General features: G+C 40.0%; 1 protein-coding gene across 1 annotated transcript in view; it reads right to left on the reverse strand.

Annotated features, from left to right (window-relative positions):
• Positions 1-24114, reverse strand: part of LOC100664120 (P protein) — a 151854-nt gene that overhangs the window by 66855 nt on the left and 60885 nt on the right. Inside the window, exons 11-13 of the mRNA XM_064296177.1 lie at positions 23844-23991; positions 22315-22372; positions 20103-20211 (exon numbers count right to left, since the gene is read on the reverse strand). Coding sequence (XP_064152247.1) covers positions 20103-20211; positions 22315-22372; positions 23844-23991 — 315 coding nt within the window. The remainder of the gene's footprint in view (positions 1-20102; positions 20212-22314; positions 22373-23843; positions 23992-24114) is intronic.

The raw sequence follows: 24114 nt of genomic DNA on the forward strand, positions 1-24114 counted from the left end.
AAAGGAAGAACAAACCAAACCAACCAGAAGAAAGAAGATGTAAAAAAAATCAGTGCGGAGGTAAACAAAATAGAGAATAGAAAAACTATAGAAAAAAATCAGTGATAGAAGTTTTTGAAAGGATTAGTAAAACTGACAAGCTTTTATAGAGTAACAAAGAAAAAAAGGAAGTAGACACATGTATTTAAATTAGGAATGAAAATGGGGGCATTAAAATAGGAGTTTTATCTAGAGTAACAGAAAAAAAGTAGATATATATTTAAATCAGAAATGAAAATGGGAGCATTAAAATGGAGCCTAATGAAATAAAAACGATCATTAGCCAATACTATGAATAATTGTATGCCAATAAATTGGACAACTTAAGATAAAATGGACAAATTCTTAGAAACATACAAACTACCTACACTAACATAAGAAGAAATAGGAGACCTCAACAGACCTATTAAAAGTGAAGAGATCAAAGAAGTAATCAAAAACCTCTCAACAAAGAAAAGTTGTGGTCTGGACAGCTTCACTGAAGGAATTCTACCAAACAACTGCAGTAGAAGTGACACCAACCCTTCTTATTCTCTTCCAAAAAAAAAAAAAACAGAAGAGATAATTCTACCTAACTCATTCTACGAGGCTATCATTATCTTGATACCAAAAGTATCACAAAAAAGAAAACTATGACCAATATCCCTGATGAATATTGATGTAAAAATACTCAACAAAATATTAGAAAACCAAATACAGAAGCATATTAAAAAAGATTATACATAATGACCAAGTAGAATTTATCCCAGAAATTCAAGAGCGGTCCAACACTAGAAAATCAATCAACGTGACACACTGCATTAATAGAGCAAAGAAAAAAACTAGATGATCAGCTCAGTCAATGCAGAGAAGGCTTTTGACAAAATTCAGGAGTATTTTACAATAAAAGCATTCAACAAAATAGAAATCAATGGAAAATTCCTCAATGTGACAAAAGGCATTTATGAAAAACCTACAGCTAACATCATACTTAGCAAAGAAATATTGAAAGCATCCCCCTTAAGATCAGGAAAAAGACAGCTGTGCCCACTCTTACCACTGCTATTCAAAACTGTACTGGAATTTCTTGCCAGAGTAATTAGGCAAGAAAAGAAAAAAAAAAAAAAGCATCCAAATTGGAAATTGAAGATTACATGATCCTATATATTGAATACGCCAAAGAACCCACAAGAAAGCTACTAGAGCTAATACATGAATTCAGCAAAGTGGCGGAATACAACATCAACACACAAAAATCTTTCGGGTTTCTATACATCATCAATGAAGACGCTGAAAAGGAAAGTAAGAAAACAATATCATTTACAAAAGCATCTAAAAGAATAAAATACCTAGGAATAAACTTAACTCAGGAAGTGAAAGACTTGTACGGAGAAAACTATAAAACATCACTAAAGAATTAAAGAAGAAACTCCCCAAGATAAGCTAGATAACTGGAATCTTCTAAAAATGAAACACTTATGCTCATCAAAAGACTTCACCAAAAGTGTAAAAAGAGAACCTACAGACTGGGGGGAAAAAATTGGCTATTACAATTCAAACAAAGGTCTAGTCTCTAAAACCTGTAAGAAAATCCAACACCTCTACAACAAAAAGACAAATAATCCAATTAAAAAAATGGGCAAGGAAATGAACCAACACTTCACTAAAGAAGACATTCAAGGGCCAACAGACACATGAGGAAATGCTCACTATCACTAGCCACCAGAGAAATGCAAATCAAAACCACAATGAGATACCATCTGACCCTGGCATTACTGGCATGAATCAAAAGAACAGGAGATAACAAATCCTGGAGAGGCTGCCAGAACTCTTCTGCACTGTTGGTCAGAACGCAAAACGATACAACCATTTTGGAAGACAATATGGCGCTTCCTTAGAAAGCTAGAAATAGAAATGCCATATGATCCAGCAATCCCACTCCTAGGAATATATCCTAGAGAAATAAAAGTCATCACACAAATAGACATATGCACACCCATGTTCATTGCACCATTGCTCACAATGCCAAAAAGATGGAAACAACCTAGATGTGGTACATACACACAATGGAATATTACCCAACAATAAAGAACAATGATAAATCTGTGAAGTATCTCATAACATGGAGGGCATTATGCAGAGTGAAATAAGTCAATCACAAAAGGATAAGTATTGTATGAGACCACTACTGTAAAGACTTACGAAAAGGTTTAACACAAAAAGAAACAATCTTTGATGGTTACAAAGGAGGGGAGGGGTGGGGGTAGAAAAACACTAAATAGACAAAAGATAAGTGGTAACTTTGCTGAAGGGTAAGACAGTACACATAACTGGGGAAACCAGCACAACTTGTACAAGGCAAGGTCATGGAAGCTCCATAGACACATCCAAACTCCCTGAGGGACCCAATTGCTGGGCTGAGGACTTTGGAGACGGTGGTCTTGGGGAACATCTATCTCAATTGGCATAACATAGTTTATAAAGAAAATGTTCTACATTCTACTTTGGTGAAGTAGTGTCTAGGTTCTTAAAAGCCTGTGATTGGCCATCTAGGATACTCCACTGGTCTTACCGCTTCAGAAGCAAGGAAGGATGAAGAAAAATAAAGATGCAAGGGAAAGGTTAGTCCAACGGACTAATGGACCACATCTACCACAGCCTCCACCAGACTGAGTACAACTAGATGATGCCTGGCTACCACCACTGACTGCTCTGACAGGGATCACAACAGAGGGTCCCAGACAGAGCTGAAGAAAAATGTAGAACAAAATTCTAACTCAAAAAGAAAGACCAGACTTACTGGCCTGACAGATACTGAAGAAACCCTGAGAGTACGGCCCCTGGACACCCTTTTAGCTCAGTAATAAGGCCACTCCTGAGGTCCACCCTTCAGCCAAAGATTGAACAGACCCATGGAACAAAACAAGACTAAAGGGGTGCACCAGCCCTGGCGCAGGGACTGGAAGGCAGGAGGGAACAGGAAAGCTGGTAACAGGGAACCTAAGATTGAGAAGGGAGAGTGTTGACATGCCATGGGGTGGTTAACCAATGTCATAAAACAATATGCATACTGTTTAATGAGATGCTAGTTTGTTCTGTAAACCTTCATCTAAAGTACAATAAAAATAAAATAAAAAGAATTAAATCAAAAAAAAAAACAAACCCAGTGCCATCGAGTCGAGTCTGACTCACAGCAACCCTATAGAACAGAGTAGAACTGCCCCATAGAGTTTCCAAGGAGTGTCTGGCATATTCGAAGGGCTGACCCTTTGGTTAGCAGCCATAGCACTTAACCACTATGCCACCACGGTTTCCAAAAAGAATTAAAGAAGACATAAATAAACAGACATTTCATGTTCATAGATCAGAAGACTCAATATTGTTAAGATGTCAATACTACCTAAAGCAATCTATAAATTCAATGCAATCTCCCTCGAAATTCCAACAGCTTTCTTTACAGAAATGGGAAAATCAATCCTCACATTTATATGGAATTGCAAAGGACCCTGAATAGCCAAAGCAACATTAAAAAAGAGCAGAGTAGGAGGACTTTCACTTCCCAATCTCAAAACATATTACAAAGGTACAGTGATCAAAACAGCCTCGTACTGGTATAATGAAAGGCATAGGCCAGTGAAATGGAATTGAGATCCCAGAGGTAAGTGCACACATTTATGGTCAACTAATCTTCAAGAAGGGTGCTAAATCCATTAAATGGGGAAAAACAGCCTCTAGGACAACTGGATTTCCACATGCAAAAGAATGAAGGTACAACAATTGGTCTCTATTTACCTGAAGCAACAGAGGAAGGAGAGTCAGGAATTGGCAGAGTAAGTTGAATGTGCGTCTGGCTTCATCTATTAACAACTTCCATCTTTGCAATGAGACCAGAACTGGATGGTGCCTGGCTACCAGAACTGAACATTTGATCGAAGACTCTATAAAAGAATCCTGATCAGAAGAAGGAAAAATGTGGAGCAGAATTTCAAATTCTCAATGGAATCCAGACTTTCTGCATCAGTTAAGGCTGGATGAACCCCAAAACTATTGTCCTAAGATTATCTTTAAACTTTAAACATTAAACCAAAACTATTGCTTCAAGTCTTCTTTGAACCAAAAAAAATAGCTTATGTTAATTAGTAAAGTGCATATGCTTTTGAGCATTATCCTCTTTTAAAGAATTTGTGAAATAAAATTGACAATGGCAAATCAGAAGTTAAGATGGGAAGTTCAGGAGCAGCAAGTTTAAGATAATGACAGTGAGAATGGTGGCACAACTTGAAGAATATAATCAATGTCCCCCAATTGTACATGAAGAAATTGCTGAAATGGTGTATCTTTGGCTGAACATACTTCCACCAAATTAAAAAATTAAATTATCTAGCCTTTTAAAAACCTCAGTGGTATTACTACTTTGTGCAGTCTATGTAACCCAAACCATTTGAAGTGAAAAATGAAAGGAGGCACGGTCATCGAATTGTTTGTACTACCCCAAATTCATTGACTCGTTTTTACTCAATGGAGGATATTGTCATTATTATTCAAAACACACTGGAGCTAATAAAAAGGGAAGACTACCACTACAACAAATACATTTAGAGAATCAGAGCCAAAACTTGACCAGCCAACACTATGAAATATTTTAACCAATTTGAGGAAAAGAACTAGCCTTCCCCATCTTTATATCTCACAGCATTTGCATGGGGTCCAGGAAATGTGGCTAAATTAAATTGGGGAAGAAGCTCCAGACGCAGCAGCAAAAAACTTTTATAGCAAAAGAAGGTTGTAGTTATTAAAATCACAGTAAGAATTGCCAAATAGATGAGAAAACATGTTCATATGTTATTCAGTGAGAAGAGAGGCCCTATATGGCAGGGGTTTGAGGATCCAATGGTCAGGACAGGTCATGGGGTGGTTTTGAGAAAGGGGAAGGTGCACTCCCTAGGAAGCCGCATATAAATTACTGGAAAGTGCCACATACCTAGCCTCAGCTGGGGCTCTTGTCTCTCAAATCTCCACCCCTATTCCTACCCAGACTAGCCTCTGGCTTCCACTGAAAGAAAAAATTGGCCTATAAACCCACGCTTTACGTTCTAAAAGTTCTTACTTAAAATTATCTTATCTTTTTGTCCTTTTTTCTTGAAAGTCACCTGGAAGCCCAATCTTCACCAGGTAATCAAAGTTCTCAGAAGCTTTCAAGGAGGGAGGGCCAGATGTCACAATCACACAATTACTAAACAAAAATCGTGTCCCTCAGAAAAAGTAGTAGTCTTTGTTGATAATAACGCAACAAATACCACAATTACAGAACGGGAATGGTAAAGTAAGGACTTCCAAGATTCTGCTTCTTTACAAAATCAATGAGAACACTATCAAAAGTTGTGAAAATCAATTTTTTCAAAACTCTGAAAAATTAACCAAAGGCTTGCAATAATACGAGGAGCATTTATTCAAGAAAAACGGCTGCATACCCATGATAAAAACTAGCTTCGTGTCATTTCAACTTGCCTGATTCCCATCCCTTCTCCCTAGTTCCATGGTAGCCTTGAAAACCTACAGTGCCACATTCATGGTGGAAACCAGCAGCCTAATGGCCATTGGAGGAGGCAGAATATGTTTGGAGTTCCCTGAAAGTCCCATCCCAGAGAACTTTCATTATCTGACTTGTCTGGAAGTTTCCTGGAAAACCATATTCCCAGTGCTTGTCTTTATTTGGCCCGATTCAGAGCTCACTCACCCTTAACAGCTTTCCCCCCAGGGTTTTTGTTGAAAACCACCAGCAGCAACTGTTTAATATTGCAACTGCCTGAGAAGGCAATAAAAGTTGAAGCTAAGAAGTAACTGACCAAAAAACTTAAAAGAAAACCTGGGGAATGATATTTCCATACAGTATTAAAATCCAACATATTCCTATGAATCTAGAAAGTCACATGTATGCATAAGTGTCATGGATTGAATTGTGTCCCCCCAAAAATATGTGTCAACTCGGTTAGGCCATGATTCCCAGTATTGTGTGGTTGTCCTCCATTTTGTGATTGTAATTTTATGTTGAAAGGATTAGGAAGGGACTGTAACACCACCCTTACTCAGGTCACCTCCCTGATCCAAGGTCAAGGAAGTTTCCCTGGGGTGTGGCCTAAACCACCTTTTATCTCTCAAGAGATAAAAAGAAAGGGAAGCAAGCAGAGAGTTGGGGACCTCATACCACCAAGAAAGCCACACTGCGCATCCTTTGGACCTGAGGTTCCTGTGCCGAGATGCTCCCAGACCAAGGGAAGGCTGATGCATCACAAGGACGTTCCTCTAGAGCCAAGAGAGAGAAAGCCTTCCCCTGGAGCTGACACCCTGAATGTGGACTTGTAGCCTACTTGACTGTGAGAGAATAAACTTCTCTTTGTTAAAGCCATCCACTTGTAGTTATTTCTGTTATAGCAGTACTAGATGACTAAGGCAATAGGACTGGGTACATGTCTAGAAGAGACTTGAGAAGGCCCTTATTTTTCATCTCTGAATGATCTTAAAGCTGTACTCAAGCAGGAAGTTAAGGCAAGAACAGGGTTGTAAACTGTCTGGTAAAGCTTTGAAGGATTGCCCCAACATGTATACAGAGCCTCCTGCCAAGGCATTTAAGGAAATCTCTTAATTGGTTCTGTTATTGGTTCAAGGCATTTAAGGTAATCTCTCTCCAATCATTAGCTTACCATTAGCTAATCAAGCAGAGACGTCAGTATTATACATGAAATAGAATACATACATTACAGAATTAGTTCATGAAAGTCACTAAACAAACAAACGAACCACAAATTAACACACATTGGTGAGCGGGGAGAAGACGAATTTCCAGAGTAACCACATTAAAAAAAAAAAAAAAATTATATTATTTAAAATGTCCAGTTTCAACAAGAAAAAACTAAAACATATAAAGAAGCAATAACATATGGTATATACACAGTAGGGAAAAACGAAGTAAACAGAAATTGTACATGAAGAAGCCCAGATATTGGACTTACTAGACAAAGACTTTAAATCAGCTATTTTAAAAATGCCCACAGAACTGAAGGAAACCATGTGTAAAGAACAAAAGTATGAGAATGATGTCTCAACAAATAAGAATAACAGTAAAGAGACAGAAATTATATTTAAAAAATTATATTTAAAAAAAAGCAAATAGAAATTCTGGAATTGATATAACTGAAATTTCATAATAACTGAAATTTAAAAATTCAGCAGAGGGGCCCAACAGCAGATTTGAGCTGGCAGAAGAATTAGTAATCCTGAATATATCCACTCTAAGAAACAGAAATGTAAAAGAATAAAGAAAAGTGAATAGAGACTCAGAAATCTGTAGGACATCATCAAGAACATCAACATATACATAATGGGAGTCCCAGAAGAAGGGAGAGGAGAAAGGGACAGAAAGAATATTTGAAGAAATAATGGCCAAAAAGTCCCAAATTTAATAAAAAACATTAATTTTCACATCCATGAAGTGGAACAACCTCCAAGTAAAATAAACTCAAAAAGATTCACACCTGGACAGATTATAATCAAACTGTTGAAGGCAAAGACTCTTGAAAGCAGCAAGAGGCAACTCATCATATACAAGTATCCTTAATAAGATTTACAGATGGCTCTCAACAGAAACTATAGATGCCAAAGGCACTAGGATGACATAACCAAAGTGCTGAAAGAGAAGGACTGGCAGCCAGGCATTAGATAAGCAGCAAAACTATTGTTCCAAAATGAAGATGATATTAACATAGTCCAGATAAACAAAAACTAAAAGAATTCACTATTAGCATCCCTCTCCTGCAAGAAATACTAAAGAGGGTCTTTCAAACTGAAATGAAAAGACATTAGACAGAAACTCAAATCCACATGAAGAAATAAAGAGCACCTGTAAAGGTAATTATATATATAAACATAAAAATAGTCTAAATGTAATTTTTGTTTGAAACTTTTTAAAAATCTGATTTAAAAGATGATTGCATAAATTAATAATTATAAAACTATGCTGATGTGCACATAATATAAAAAGATGCAATTTGCATGACGATTATACCAAAAAGAGGGGGAGGAGACAGCTATATAACATATAAAAGTTTTGTATACTATTGAAATGGAGTTAATAGAAAACAAATAGCAAAAAGTTTTTAGCTCTTGTTGTTAGTTGCCATCAAGTCATCTCTCAACTCATGGTAATCCCATGCTCAAAAGAACAAAACACTACCCAGAGTCCTGTGCTATTCCTACGATTGGTTCAGATTGGACTGTTGTTATCCATAGGGCTTTCATTGGTAAATTTTCAGAAGTAGATTGCCAGGCTCTTCTTCCTACTCTGTCTTAGACTGAAAGTTCTGCTGAAACCTGAACAGCTTCATGCAACACACAAGCTTCCAATGACAGATTGTGGCATGCATAAGAGGCATTGTCCTGGAATTGAACCCAGGTCTCCCACATGGATGGAGAAGATTCTACTACTGAACCACTACTGTCACATAAATAACAAAACAGGAAACATAAATCCTACCATATCAGTAATTACATTAAATGTAAATGGGTGTTGATAGGTGTCTTAGGCTGGGTTCTCTAGGGATGCAAAACTAGCAAAGCCATAAGTAGAGAGAGCCAAAGAAAGCCAAAGACATTTATATCAAGGAAATGGCTCACATGGGTCAGGAAAGAGGCTTCTCCTGATTCATGTAGCTTCAGGGGCTGGTGAACCCAAGATTGGCAGGCCAGAGAGAAGGGCTGTTGCTCACAGCTGTGAAGAACAACGTATCCCAAGATTGGGAGGCAAGACTACAGGTAAGCTGCTAGCTCAAGTCCCAAGAACCAGAAGTCAGACAAAGAGCAGCCAGCTTCAGGATCCAGAAAAATCCAAATCCCCCAAGCCTTGCCAGAATATCTGCCCACACTCATTGCAGGCCACATGCCCAAGGAAATTCCCCTTCAACTGGCTACTCACAGCAGACCCCATTATGGGGGTGATCACATATCAAATCTCAACAGGGATGTGATCACAGCATTATATAACTGCCAAAACACTGAGAATCATGGCCCAGGCAAGGTGACACACAATCTTAACCATCACAATGGGTGTCATGGATTAAATTGTGTCCCCCAAAAATCTGTGTCAACTTGGCTAGGCTATGATTCCCAGTATTGTGTGACTGTTCGCTGTTTTGTCATCTGATATGATTTTCCTATGTGTTATAAACCCTACATCCATGACGTTAATGAGCCAGAATTAGAGGCACTTATGTTAACTCAATCTACAAGATTAGGTTCTGTCTTAAGTCAACCTCTTCTGAGATACAAAAGAGAGAAGCAAGCAGAGAGATATGGAGACCTCACACCACCAAGGCCTGGGGTCCCTTTGTCTAGAAGCTCCTAGGTCAGAGGAAGATTGATGACTAGGACGTTCCCCCAGAGCCCACAGACAGAAAGCCTTTCCCTGTAGCTTGCACCCTGAATTCGAACTTCTAGACTCCTAGACTGTGAAAGAATAAATTTCTCTTTGTTAAAGTCATCTACTTGTGGTATTTCTGTTATAGCAGCACTTGATAACTAAGACAATGGGCATATAATGTATAAAGACATAATTTGTATGACAATAACAGCACAAAAGAGGAGAAAGAAACAGTTATATAAAAGTTTTGTATACTATTGAAATGTAGTTGGTATTAATCTGAAAAAAAAAAGCAAGAAACCAAACCCATTGCCACTGAGTGGATTCCAACTTACAGATGTTAATTGTAATCCCCAGGGCAACCACTAAGAAAATAAGAAGGCAAAGAGAATGGATTATGTATTTTAAAATGATCCAACTATAAGCTGTATTCAAGAAATTCATTTTATAATACACCACGACCAAGTGGATTCATACCAATTTCTGGGAATTGAGAGCCCAGAAATAAATCCATCAATCTATGGGCAACTAATTTTTGACAAGGGGTCAAAGTCCATTCAATGAGGAATAAACAGTCTCTTTAATAAATGGTGCTGGAAAAACTGGATAACCACTTGCAGAAAAATAAAACGAGACCCATACTTCACATCATGCGCAAAAATTAACTCAAAATGGATCACAGACCTAAATGTTAAACCCAAAACTATAAAATTCCTGGAAGAACACACTGGGAGAAAAATATGGGACCTAATTTTTTAAACAGGCTAACAAACATAACTACAAATGCACAAATAGCAGAAGACAAACTAGATAATTGGGACCTCATAAAAATTAAATACTTATGTTCATCAAAAGACTTTATCGAATGAGTAAAAAGACAACCTACAGTCTGGGAAAAAAATCTTCAGACACAACGTATCCAGTAAGGGTCTAATCTCTAAAATACACAGAAAACATCAACAACTCAACAACAAAAAGACAAACAACCCAATAAAAAAATGGGCAAAGGACATGAACAGACACTTCACCAAAGAGGACATTCAAGCAGCCAACAAACACATGAAAATATGCTCAAGGTCATAAGCCATTAAACAAAAAAAAACAAACGCCCACTGCCATTGAGTCAATTCTGACCCATAGCGACCCTATAGGACAGAGTAGAACTGCCCCATAGGGTTTCCAAGGCTGTAAATCTTTATGGAAGCAGACTGCCACATCTTTCTCCTGCAGAAAAGTTCAAACACCAACATTTTGGTTAGCAGCTGAGCGCTTTAACCACTGTACCAATGTCTTCTGCAAGCCATTAGAGAAATGCAAATCAAAACAAAGAGATAGGATCTCACCCTGACTAAATTGGCACTGATTCAAAAAAAAAAACATAACAGCAAATGTTAAGGATGCGAAGAGACTGGAACCCTTATGTATTGTTGTTCGTGCTGTAAAATGATACAACCACTATAGAAAACAGTATGGTGCTTCCTCAAAAAAATTGGAAATAGGAATACCTTACTACCCAGATATCCCACTCCTAGGTGTACACCCTGCAGACATGGACAGATATATCCATACCTATGTTCTTCGCAGCATTATTCACAATACCAAAAAAAAAAAAATAGAAACAATGTAAGTTCCTATCAACAGATGAATGCATGAGCAAAACATGATACATACCTACAATGGAATACTATGCAACCATTAAGAACAATGATGACTCTGCAAAACATTATAACATGGATGGATCTGGAGGACACAGTGCTGAAATAAGTCAATCATATAAAGACAAATATTGTATGATCACACTTTCATAAAAAGACAAAAACCAAAAAAACCAAACCCGTTGCCGTCAAGTCGATTCTGACTGATAGCGACCTTATTGGACAGAGTAGAACTGCTCCATGGGTTTCCAAGGAGCATCTGGTAGATTCAAACTGCCAACATTTTGGTTAGCAGCCATAGCATTTAACCACTATGCAACCAAGATTTCCATAAAAAGACAAGAATAGATTATATATACAGAGATCAAAGTTCATCTGGTGGTTGCCAGGGATGGCTATTGGAGAGGAGAAATCACTCTCTAAACCGTAGATACTCGTTATTTTTGGTGATCAGAAAAGTAGCACCGAGTGTGTGGGTATAATGAGCACAGCTTGACCAAAATAAACAATCTCACGAAGAAGTACACAAGAGAAAGGATGTTTGTGCTAAAGAATATGACATATATAATTTTGCAACAACAACAACCAAAAAACAAGTGTATGGTCACATATGTATATGTATAGGCATATGTGTATGAGTATTTTTTTTTAGATACAGTGAGTACATATGTGTGTACAGACAGAAGTATATATGTATGCATGCATATATAATCATAGAGAACACAGTTACAAATACTTCTCAGACATAATCAAACACCTTGGGAGATTGGTCTTCTGGGTTTGAAGGCTTAGGACCTTAGTCTCATTGGACAACTCAGTCAATTGGAATAAAGTAGTTCACAAAGTTCATGTTCTGCATCCTAGTGAGGTGAGTAACATCAGGGGTGTTCAAAGCTTGTGAGCAGCCATCTAAGATACAACTACTGGTCTCTACTCCTCAGAAGCAAAAGAGAAAGAACCAAAGTCTCAGAGGAGAAACTAGTCTACAGGGCTAATAGCTACACATGACACGGCCTCATCTATCCTGATTCCAGAAGATCTTGATGGTACCCAACTATCACTACCAACAGTTCTGATCAGGGCCACAATAGATGGACACTGATAGGATGGGGGTAAAACATGGAACAGTACTCAAATTCTTAAAAAGTCCAGACTTACTGGACTAGATGAGACTAGAGGAGGATTCTTTAAGACTATCACCCTGAGTTCCTCTTTAAACCTTGAACCAAAGCTATTCCCTGACATCGTCTTTTAGAGAAACAACAGACCGACACACAAAATAAAGGATATTAACTGTGAGTACCAAAAAAAAAAAAAAAAGCCATTGCCATCAGGTCCGATACATAGCAATTAGAGTAGAACTGCCCCATAGGGTTTCCAAGGAGCAGCTGGTAGGTTTAAACTGCCAGCCTTTTGGTTAGCAGCCAAGCCCTTAATCACTGTGCCACCAGAGCTCCTGTGTGAGTACAGTGCTCCATTAAAAAACCATTTGTATGAGACCAAAAAGTCAACAATTACTCAAAAGTAAAGATGAGGAGATAAGGGGTCAGAGAAACTAGAGTACTGGAAATGGAACAACTAGAGCAAAATTAAAGGAATGCTGACACATTGTGAAAAACGTAACTAATGTCACTGAACAATTTATGTAGAAATTGTCAAATTAGAACCTAATTTGCTGTGTAAGCTTTCACTGAAAACACAATACAATATTATTTATTAATAAATAAATTTAAAAGTAAAAAACTGAACCAGTCTCTCTCATGATTTCTTCAATGTTCTTGGGAATGTGCAAGGTTACCCAGGGTGAGATTGACAAGGAAAATAATCTAATTATTCTATCTGGTTCTTAAAAATCCCAAATCCATTTACATTATATTTATCATCATTCTGAAGTAATCACGTGGAAATTTATGTTCATTTAAGAAAAATACTTGACGAAAATTAGGAGGAAGCCATCTAAATATTTAAATATTTTCAGGTCAACACAAATTGTATGTAATTGCCTTTATACACTTTATTTATGTTGCTGTTATTACTGTATTTTTATGCAAATAACATGTGCCCTCTGCATTTGTTTGCCAACTACACCCTCTGCCCATGAGGTATTTTCACAAGTGCCCCTATGCCAATTTTTGTACATGTTGCTGTAAAAAAAAATTAGCATAGCACACTTATAAAAATACCTTCAGGGAGGAGGGCATGGTTGGCAAAAAACACATAGAAGGCATGCGCTATTTGCATAAAATATGGTCATTGCAGTTGAGTCAATTCTGACCCATGGCACTCGCATGTATGTAAGTGTAGAACTGTGCTCCATAGGGTTTTCAAGGCTGTGACCTTTTAGAGGTAGATCTCAGGCTTGTCTCCCAAGGCACCTCTGAATGGGTTCAAACTACCAACCCTTCAGCTAGCAGTCAAACACTTAACTATTTGTGCCACCCAGGGACTCTTACACTTTATTTCTATGTGAGTTTTTTTCTAATTTCTTTTGTGGATTTCTTTCATTAGCCTTTTTGTTTCATTCAAAAATGAGGTTTCCTGCACTTTTCAATCCCTGGGCCTTTATTCACCGTCTTCTCCATCTCATTGTGCCTGAGTGCAAACCATCCTTCCAAGGCAAGTGAGCACTGCCACCCCCATTAAATCTTCCCTGAGACCATAACAAGAAGACACCTTCCTGAGACAGGATGTAGTGCTGGGAAGATCCTTAGAGGAGACATGCCTGGAACTAGAATCATCTCAGCCTTGCATGACTGGGTGACGATGTGGTTTAAGGAGACTTGCCTCCTCATCTGTCACTCACAGGCTCTCAGCATGATGCCACTGAACATCCAAATCCTTTGACTGACCCCAGGATCCAAATATACTGCCCCTGCCACAGTGACAACTTATTTTATATTAATATATTGCATCCTTGTTATAATTTAACTTCTCACATCACCAGTCTTAAGTTTATGTTTAGCTACCATGTGGGCTAGAAGACAAGGCAGTCAAATTCTCTCAGAAAGTCTCTCCATTAAAAGAACAGGTGTTTTTCTTGTGGACTTTATGAATGTCTGAACTCAGTAGAATGACACTTTTGAGGCCCTGAGGCCGAGGCCCAGACCTGACCTATTCCCTGAGGCACCACCATCTACCACCAGTGGCACACACCAGAGGTCACTGAGGGCCAATTGCCATTGTTTGTTGGAAATTCTGCAAGGTTCACTTGCTTCCTTGTATGTGCTCAGCCCTTTCTCTCTGAACGAAATGGTTTTTAATCACATCCCCAAGTTTTGCAATCCTATCCTTTTGTCAAAGTCCATGTCAAATGTCCTCCAAGAGGCATTCCATTGCCTTTTCAATTGGATGTCATCATCTCTTCCTCCTCCTCCTCTTCCTCCTCTCCCCTCCTTATACTTCTCTTTCATTTTAATACCAATGACATTCCATCTGGACCTTTATTATGAAAAATTTAATATCTGGCTTTATAATACAAGTACCCTTGCCTCAACTCTGTATCTGGTTCTGAGAGCTCTGAAGATCTTCGTGCCTTAATTAGCTGTTTGGTCCTTGCTGCACACAATGTGACTCCCCGTGCAGAATAAATGCGGATCCATCCACCTCTAGAACGTAAGATCACTGAGAGCAGTGGCTTGGTTTTCATGTTCACCATGCTATTCCCAGCCCCTAGACTACTGCCTGCATTTGTTGTATAAATGTATAAACCAATGAATGAATGAATGATTAATTAATATAAACTATACTATTTTTTATACTATTCACTAGAGAACATACATTAGGAGGTTTGGGGAATGTCTGTCCTCTTTCTCTGAGAACTATGCCTCTGCCCACCCCAGGCCAAATTTACCAGGTGTCCCTGCCCTCTTGGCCATGTTTTTCTGGGTTAAGAAAGAACGCCTACCCAACCTGGGCTCATCAGGCCCTTTACGTGGAAATTTGGGATTCAAAGTAGCCTTTTCTCTCTTTATGTGACTGATACTGAGATCCTATAAACTGGGAAGTAAATGGGGCAGCCATTATTCTGCTATGAACAGAGAAAAGACAAGACGATGGTGAAGCTAAGAGGCCCATCGCCCCTGGGAATCTGCCTGGACCATTATCATTTCAATAATGTCCTATTTTGCTTGTGACAGATTGAGGAGATTGCACTTTGGTAACTAAAAATACTTTCACAAAGACAACAATAAAATTGCTCAACCACAGGGACACTGGGAAGGCCAGCAATTTGGAAATCATAATCAGGGAAATAATTAGAGAAAAAAATTCCAGAACAGAAGTCTAATCAGAGCATAGTGATTGTGAAGAATGTAGGGGCCTGTTCTGAAATAATTACTGAAGAAAGTGATCTAGAAAATTAGTAATCAAAGTTGTAAATGTTAAGACCGAAGATAGCATTTTAGAGTTTTCCTTACAAATTCTTCTCATAGTCATGAATTCTTCTCACAATTCCAAAAATCTTAAAAATTTTGAAAAGCAAAATTTTTACGTCTTATGCCAAACCTGGCTTAGGCTAAAATGAGGCTATTTGTGGTCTTTATTTATGCCATCTTTTGTAAATACTCAGGTTTCCCTGCAGAAATATTGATGTTTTCCTGACAGGGTGCCACTCCTGACACTCTTAGGGTCAGAGCCCCTTGACCATCTCAGTATATGCACTGAGTTGTCTCTCTAAAACACAAACAAAACTTGCTGAATTTCAAAATATATCAGGCACCAAGGGTTTCAGACTAAGGGCTGTTAACCTGTGTTTAACAGTCAGACCAATCTGGAGTTCTTTCCAATGTGTACTGTAAGTAATGACCCTTGCATGTTGGGGGACTATTTTTTTACCAGATGATCGTGATTGTGACCATGGTCCTCACTCACTTCCTTAAGTGTCACCTCTTGCACAACACAGTCCTTCAGATCTCTCAACCAAGCCTTGCCTCGGTGACCAACTCTGCATGGGTGCCACCACTTCATATAGGAGTGACATGACTGTGTTTTGTGGGATATGACACTCGCGTCCAAGCTAGGGCTTCTCTGCTAACACTGCTGTATCGCTGCCTCACCTGAGAAGAAACCCTGACCAATGGAGTGTAAAAACCTGTGCATAAGTGCTCTCCTTTCTCCCACTCAACCCCACAGATGGTCCCAACACACATTTCACATTTCCTCTCAGACAAACTGAGAGGGTCAAGTAACCAGTCTCCCACATGGGGACATCAAGATGACACAGCCCTCTCTTACCTGCCCCTTTCCACCACTCTACTTCCCCACTCCTCTGTTCTCCCTGGGGTCACCTGCCCCAATAAAAAGCTTACACACAAGCCTTTGCCTCAGGCTTTACTCTCTGTAGGAACCAGGCTGAGTCAGCCAAATATTAAATTCTCAACATAAGTAGGTTTGAATCTATGAGAATGAATTTGAAGTTTGTTCATGCAACATATAAACCTGTATCTTGTATCTACTAATGTGTCAGGCATCTCCACAAGGAAAGAAAAGAAAGAAAAATGTAGAAGACATGAACCATGCCTTTGAGCCCAAAACGTGGGAGGATGTCAGGGGACAGAGAAATCAACACATAATTAAAATAAAACATAAACTCTGTATTTAAGGTCTATATCAGGTGATATGGAACTCCAGGGGAGGGAGTCTAGTTATACCAAATGCTGGTGGGGATGTGGAGTCAATGGAACCCCTATACACAGATGGTGGGAATGCAAAGTGGTACAGCCACTCTGGAAAACAATGTGACACTTCTTATAAAATGAAACATATATTCACCATGTGACCCAGCAATCCCAATCCTCAGTAATTACCCAAGGGAGATGAATACTTACCTTCACACAAAACCCTGTACATAAGCATTTAGAGCAGCGCTATTCATAATCATCCCAAAGTGGAAACAACACAGATGTCCTTCAGTGGGTGAATGGATAAGCAAACCATGGTATATCCATACCACAGACTAGTGCCCACTACAAAAAAGAATGAACGACTGATAAAAGCAACAACTCGGATGAATTTGAAAGGCATTGTGCTGTGTGAAAGAAGCCAATCTCAAAAGGTTACATAATATGGCAATGGAGAACAGATCAGTGGTTGCCAGGACTCAAGGGAGGAGATGAAGAAACCACAGGGCGGGGGGGGTTGGTATGAGATGGAACTTTCTGTGTTCTGACTATGTTAGCAGCTGCATGAGTCTGCACATGTGTTAAAATTCACAAAACTTACGCCAAAAGGAAAAGTCAACACTGCTACCGAAAAAAAAAAAATTAAAGGGACAAACGAAGAGTCAATGCTGTGTTTTGGGTTATGATTCTTAAAGGAAGGAATGTCATATGATGTGATCTTGTGTTAAGTGACATCACATTGTGTTAGATGATGTCATGTTGTGTTATAGGACATCATGTGTTAGATCATGACATCACTTTGCATTAGATGACACTGCACTGTGTTAGATGACATCATCTTGTGTTAGATGAAATCAGATCGTGTTAGATGACATCTTGTGTTAAATGGCCTTGCCTTGTGTTAGGTGATGTGACCTTGTGTTAGATGATATCGCTTTGTGTTAGATGACATCACATTGTATTATGCTACCTTATGCAGCAGTCAGATTCAAAACAGAACTTTCCCTATTGATAGACAATCCCATTCTCTACTGATGAAAGCCCTGGGAAGAATTTGCATCTATTTTGTCCCTGTTTCCATCAGAAGAGTTACTGTAACTTTAAGGAAATTCGACTCCATTAAATATATGTTAACCCAACTTTTTTCCAAGTCAGCCTAACTCTTCCCCATATCAGGGTGAATCAGCAAGTATATGTATTCTGTATTCCAGGATCCCCAAAAAATCACCTGCACGCAAACCCTAATTGAAAACAAAGCAAAAATTAAAAGCAAGAAAGAAATAAGTTCCCCAATCACAGATGAAACAACCACATAAAGAGATGTAATACCTTAGTAAAAAAAAAAATTCTCATACTAATATTAAAAGTTTCACAATAATCAACATCTTTAATTCCATACTGTTAGAGATCTGACTTCAAATCTAAAAAATTGTTGTTCTCAATACAAAGAGTACCGACAAATGCAAATTTCCACATATTTTTAGTTTTTAAAGTATTTACATTTAAAGTGGAATCTCAAATAAAATTTTTAAAAAAAAGGAACAAAATAATCTGTGAACACCCAAAAGTATTCTCAAATGGAATCCCTCTGTAAACAAAACGTCAGGCTTATTTTACTTGTTTAATAACCAGTGGTGACCAGCAGCTTTCTTAAAGCGACTAAAGGTTTATAATGTTAATAGTGTATTATGTCTGGAGTGTGATTAAAAATTAATCACACTGCAACAATAATTTCTAGATGTCATTCACCAAATACAATTAAAATCTGCTATATTTTTGGCATTAGCTTTTGCATTCTTCATTACTTCACTGTGATTCTACACCGATCAGTCGTGTAGAAAAACCACCAAAAAGCTCAGAACCAGATGCTGCAGCCTGACAAATGGGATTTTGAGATTGTTTAGAGAAATAAATTCTGAGAGGTCATGAACACAAGACATAAGGCTGAACACCCAGTCAAGAGTATACACATCATGTGCTATGAGTGAGAACTCTAGAAATGTCACTTTCTACTAGAATAGGCAGATCCTAACTTAGAATCTACAGATTTCTAATGTAGCCAAGAAGCCAGAGAAGCAACGAAGCAGTGTCAATAACTGCAGCTTGCCTTCCTTATCCATCTGCTCTATAAGTTCAGAGACTTTGCTTTCCACAGAAGTTATACTCTTCAAATATTGCAGGAAATAAAATTTTTATTAGAAGTTATTTTAAATATCTTAGCAAAACTCACTTTTTTTTATTGTAGTGAAAATATACACACCAAAACATTCACCTTCACAACTTCCATATTTACAATTCAGTGACATTGTTTACATTGTTCCTGTTGTGCCACCATTATGGATATCCAGAGCTCACTTTTCAAGGAAAACTACGAGTAAAGCTTTGGTTAAAGAAACAGCCCTTGACGCCACCTCAAATTTATCTTTCACATGAATTCATACTTTCATGTGAAACGTGTTTTGGAAGTTGGAAGTACATTTTGTTTTGTTTTGTTTTGTTTTGTTTTGTTTTGTTTTGTTTTGTTTTGTTTTAAATAATGACACCAATAGAGAGAACTGTGAATAAGAAAAAATTCTGGAGAGTGGAAAATATGAAGGATGCCGGAGTTAGTAAGATATATGGTGAGCTCAGTGTGGCTGTGGCAGAATCTTAAAGAGGCAGAGGCCATGGTCTGGAAGGAAGAAACTGGGGACAGGCCTGTGCTTGGCTCTCCTACCTCAGCACAGGGCTAGGGGCGGAGAGTGGAGAAGATAAAACCTCACGTGAGGTGGAGGGAGAGTGGGCTCTTGCAGGTGTCTGGGCAGTGCTCAAGCCCTTTCACAACCAGGGTCTCATTTAGCTCTCATGTCCAGTTGCAGATTGAAGAACTAACCTTGCCAAAGTTACTTCCTGGCTCTTCTGTGGGTGATTCTCAGGGAACGGTTAAAAAAGATCCAGCAGGTGATAATAACTACTGTATACCCCTTCTACAGCTAAATCCTTTGGGGCTGGGGACCCACACACTGAGTGTGTGTCACTCTCTCTGTCTCCCTGTCTCTGTCTCTCTACTGCTCTCTCTCCATCTTTCTCTCTGTTTCCCTCTCTCTTTCTCTGTCTCTCTGGCTCTGACCCCCTGTCTCTGTCTTTCTCAATCTCTCTTTCTCTCTCTGTCTCTCTCCTCATCTTTCTTTCTTTCTCTGTCTCTCTCTGACTCTCTTTCTCCATCTCTATTTCTCTCTTGGCCTCCCTGTCTCTGTCTATCTCTGTGTCTCTCTCATGAAACAGTGCAGAGGTTTCCCCCTTCTATCAAAGGCCTCCACCCTTGCTCAGCCCTCACTGGCCTCCTGGCCAGCACAGCTGCTAGCAGGCAAAGTCCCCTTCCTGACTATGGTATCAATTGCAAACAAAAAACAGACTCACCAAGATCAAGATGAATGCCAGGGACAAATGAATTCAGAAAGAACATGAAGATAACCACTCCCAACACTGTCAAGCACTTGGCGAGCAGAGTCCTGTCTGATATTCTGTGCTGTGAGAGAAAAGCAGCTCATTTACTCGGGACAGCCTCTGATTCCTGCAGTCATCCTACATGACTTGAATCACTACACATACCTCCTGATGATAAAAGATATAAAACCTTGAACTTGAAATAAGATAATAAGGAAACATGTTAAAATGAAAAATGAATAGATTCAGGATTAGAGCATTCAAACTCTAAGAAAACACACACACACTCAATAAATTTAGATGCAGTGTGATCTCTTTATAAAACACCTGACTAAATGGCTTTTCCAGCCCGTGCCCCCACCCAGTCATGGGGAGAGATGTTAAGAAAGCTATTGGATCTGACAAGCAATCTGCAGTGGCTCAGCCATCCCTACATCTACATTCCATGTCGGTGTGTGTCATATGAGCCCTGGTGGCACAGTGGTTAAAGCATTCAACTGCTAACCTAAAGGTCAGCGGTTCAAAACCACCAGCAGGTCCATGGGAAAGACACATGGCAGTCTTCTTCCATAAAGATTTACAGCCTTGGAAACCCTGTGGAATCTCCAGGAGTCAGAATTGACCTGACAGCGTTGGGCTTGGTTTGGGTTTGCCATGTCATATACTTGAGTTCGACTACCCTCTTCCTATTGCACAAACAACACTCATGTTGGTGACAAGGCTAGCTTGTTTTCATAACAGCTCATGTGGTTCCTGTAAAAGGGTCTTACCATATTATAACATGTAAAGCTCCCAAGGACACAGGGAGAGGCACTGCCATGAACTGATGACACATGTGGAATCTGACAAAGTCATTCAGGGGACAGGGATGGTGCAGGAGACAAACAGTCCCCTGCAGTCTCTTTATTTACCTTGGAGTCACTGAACATCCTTCCAATGGGCCTGAATCACAGGGGTGGGACAGCATCAAGGCCCCGTCTCCTATGGGAGTCTCCACAGGCCAAGGCTGTGTGGGGCTGGGACTGGGGCAAGGCCCCAGTGGGCCCCACCCAACTCAAGGTCCCCTATGTAAATGGCAACTGTGCTGGATCTTCATTAACACAGTTGCGCCAGCAAATACACTTATCTGTTTATGTATCTACATCATTTCTTGGTTTCTCTGGTCAATGAGATAAAGTTGCAGCCACCAGAAACACAAACTCATACCTCCTTCTAGTCATGGCAGCTCCAGCTGCAGCGTCTTGTCCCCTGTGCACAAGCTATGAGGCCACCCCTCTGTTGTGCACATGGTGGCCATGCCCTGAGCATCTGTCCTCCCTCCTCTGCCACGGCAAGGGCTTGTAGTTCAGCCAAGTCCCACTCAATTCCCCTCCTGCCTCCAAGGAAGGCTGATTTGTTAGATTATTCTGGGATGGAGAATTAGGAGGGAAGGGGGCATGGCAGAGAAAAAATGGAAGTGTTCCAAGGAGAGGAATGAGGGTCCCAGGTTTGAGGGGGCACACTACAAGTGTTCTTTGCTGTCGCAGCAACCGTAGAAAGCATTGTAACCATTGCCATTTCAAAGACTGGAAATGTAGGGTCAGGCAGGTCAAAGAATGTTCCAGCACCATTTAGCTGATGTAAGTGGAGGTGACCCAAGTTATGCTTACTTTTTCTTCTGGGTGTTGGTCAAGTTTGCTCCTTTTGACTATCTGGGTTATTACGGTAAAATTCTTAGTTGCTTCTCCCTCCTACGTCTTCCCAGGCCTGTTCCTCCTGGGGCACAGAGAGGTACACAGTCTGCTCTCTCATTCATGGCCCAAACAACCCAATCTAGCGAGGCAAGCCAACTGCATGTGAGAGAAACCCCCAGAGAACATGTTACCCACCAGGACACAACTCTCCTGGGTCATGGGAAGACTGATTGACAATCACATCTCATGTTTCCTATAGTGTCTTGAATATTTGCCTGAGAGTATCTTAGAGCATAACCATTTAACTTCTTGATTTCCTAACAAAATGGCCCTACCATGTATGGAAAACATTTCTCCCCATTAACTCAAGAAAATAAGCTATGTCTTGTGTACAACTACAGGAATAAAGAGGAAAATAACTTTCAGTTGTAACTTCCTGTGGGTAAAGAAAAGGGATCACCCTCTTCTCTAGGAGCTAAGTCAGAAATCCCAGAGAAGAGAGCACACAGTACCTTCTTTTGCAGCTCCTGAATGTTGGTCTCCCAATTTTTATCTTCTTGTGAAATTTGTCTAAAAGAGAAGCCGTCAAACTCATTATTTCCCCAATTATTTCAAAGAGGGAGATTGCCAGGGCAGTGTCACTGCGCTTCCTGTCCTGCCCTGTCCTAGAGCCACCTACTGAGGGACACTGATTAGATATCCTCAAAGCCCTGTGCTGGGAGAAGCAGTGCTGAAATCTAAAGGATATTGAATACATTCCAGACAATTCTCCCCTACCCTTTAATTTACAGGAATCTTTTCCTTTAAGGGAAGCTTAAAAAAAAAAAAAAAAAAACCCAAAACTGGGTTTTTCTTCTTTTCCTTTACAGGAAGCTTTTCCTTTGCAGGCCTATGCTGTTTGTGGTAGACTGCTGCTTGTCCACAGCCTGTGCCTCGCCCTCCCTCCCCACAGCCTGAGGAAAGCCAGTGTGCCTCCCTGGCTTCTGGGGATGGACCTGGATAATGGAGTAAGCCTGGCCTGGGCAGAGCTGAGCCATGCCTCTCTAGAGCTCTTGGCCTTTTCTCACACTAGAAGGCCATGAGGAAGCCAGCTGCATGACCCCTCACTCCATGTCCTCCTGTGGGCACACTGCATCACAGCATGCTTTCAGCCCACTGGTTCCTGCTCTCCTGAAGGAGGTTATGATTTCAGCAACATCAGTCCTTCTCTCTTTTACAAAGATCCTACCCCCGACGGACTTCTCGGTTCCACCCAGCTTCTAGCTCTGTTGTAGACACAATTCTCCAGCATCGCTCAAAGACATGAAACAAAAACATGTGTCTTATTTTTTCCCACCAGTTTCTTGAGCAAAGGCAGGTTGGAGCTCAGCATCTTGTTCTAGTGGGAAAAACAAACTTAACAATTTACTGATGACCTTTAAGTCTCAGCTTGCCAGGAAATGAAGTTAGTAAGACTTGTGTACTCTTCTAGCTCCTTGAAAACAAACTCGTTTGCTGTCAAGTGGATTCGACTCATAGCAACCCTACATGACAGAGTATAACTGCCCTGTAGGGTTCCCTAGGCTGAAATCTTTGCAGGAGCAGATCACCAGGTGTTTTCTCCCTCGGAGTCCCTGGTGGGTTCAAACCACAGACCTATCAGTTAGTAGCTGAACACTTAACCATTGTACCATAGGTCTCCTTGAAAATAAACTGCTGGGACATTGTTTTGTTAGTTTGTGGCATTGTTTTTTTAAGTTCTTGTTATACAATTGTTCTGTGCTGAGCTGGAGCTGTGGAGTGGGTAAGAGGGCGGATTAACCCCAAGCATTTCTTTTTCCTGGCTGGATAACCTGGACAAGGTGCTTAAGCTCTCTGAGCCTCTGCTTTCTTGACTTCAAACTGGGGATAATAGCAATGTCCACCCCACAGGGCTAGTGTGAAGATTAATAAAATGTGCCATCAACGGCTGGGCGGCACCTAAAACTTACTCGCTAATGTGCAGACCAGGGTTACAACTATGTGTTTTGGGGCACTCTGAAGGAAAATCATTCTACCTCACCTGTGGAAGGTGTGCAGCCTCCAGGCCAGCAGCTGCTCCAGCGCCTGCACCTTGCCCAGGAGCAGGCCGCGTACCGCGGTCTCCTCTCGGCTGGCTGGGCTGATGCGCTGCGCAGTCAGACGCCACACGTGGATCTCATGCTTCAGCTCTGCAGAGAAAGGGAACTGCAGACATGAGTGGACACCATCCTGCCCACCCCACCTCCTCACCCCTACAAGAACAGGAAGCAGCACCTGATGGGTGCAGTAAACTCAAAACCTTAGGTTCTTAG

This window comes from Loxodonta africana, chromosome 13, assembly GCF_030014295.1.
Source record: "Loxodonta africana isolate mLoxAfr1 chromosome 13, mLoxAfr1.hap2, whole genome shotgun sequence".
NCBI lineage: Eukaryota > Metazoa > Chordata > Mammalia > Proboscidea > Elephantidae > Loxodonta > Loxodonta africana.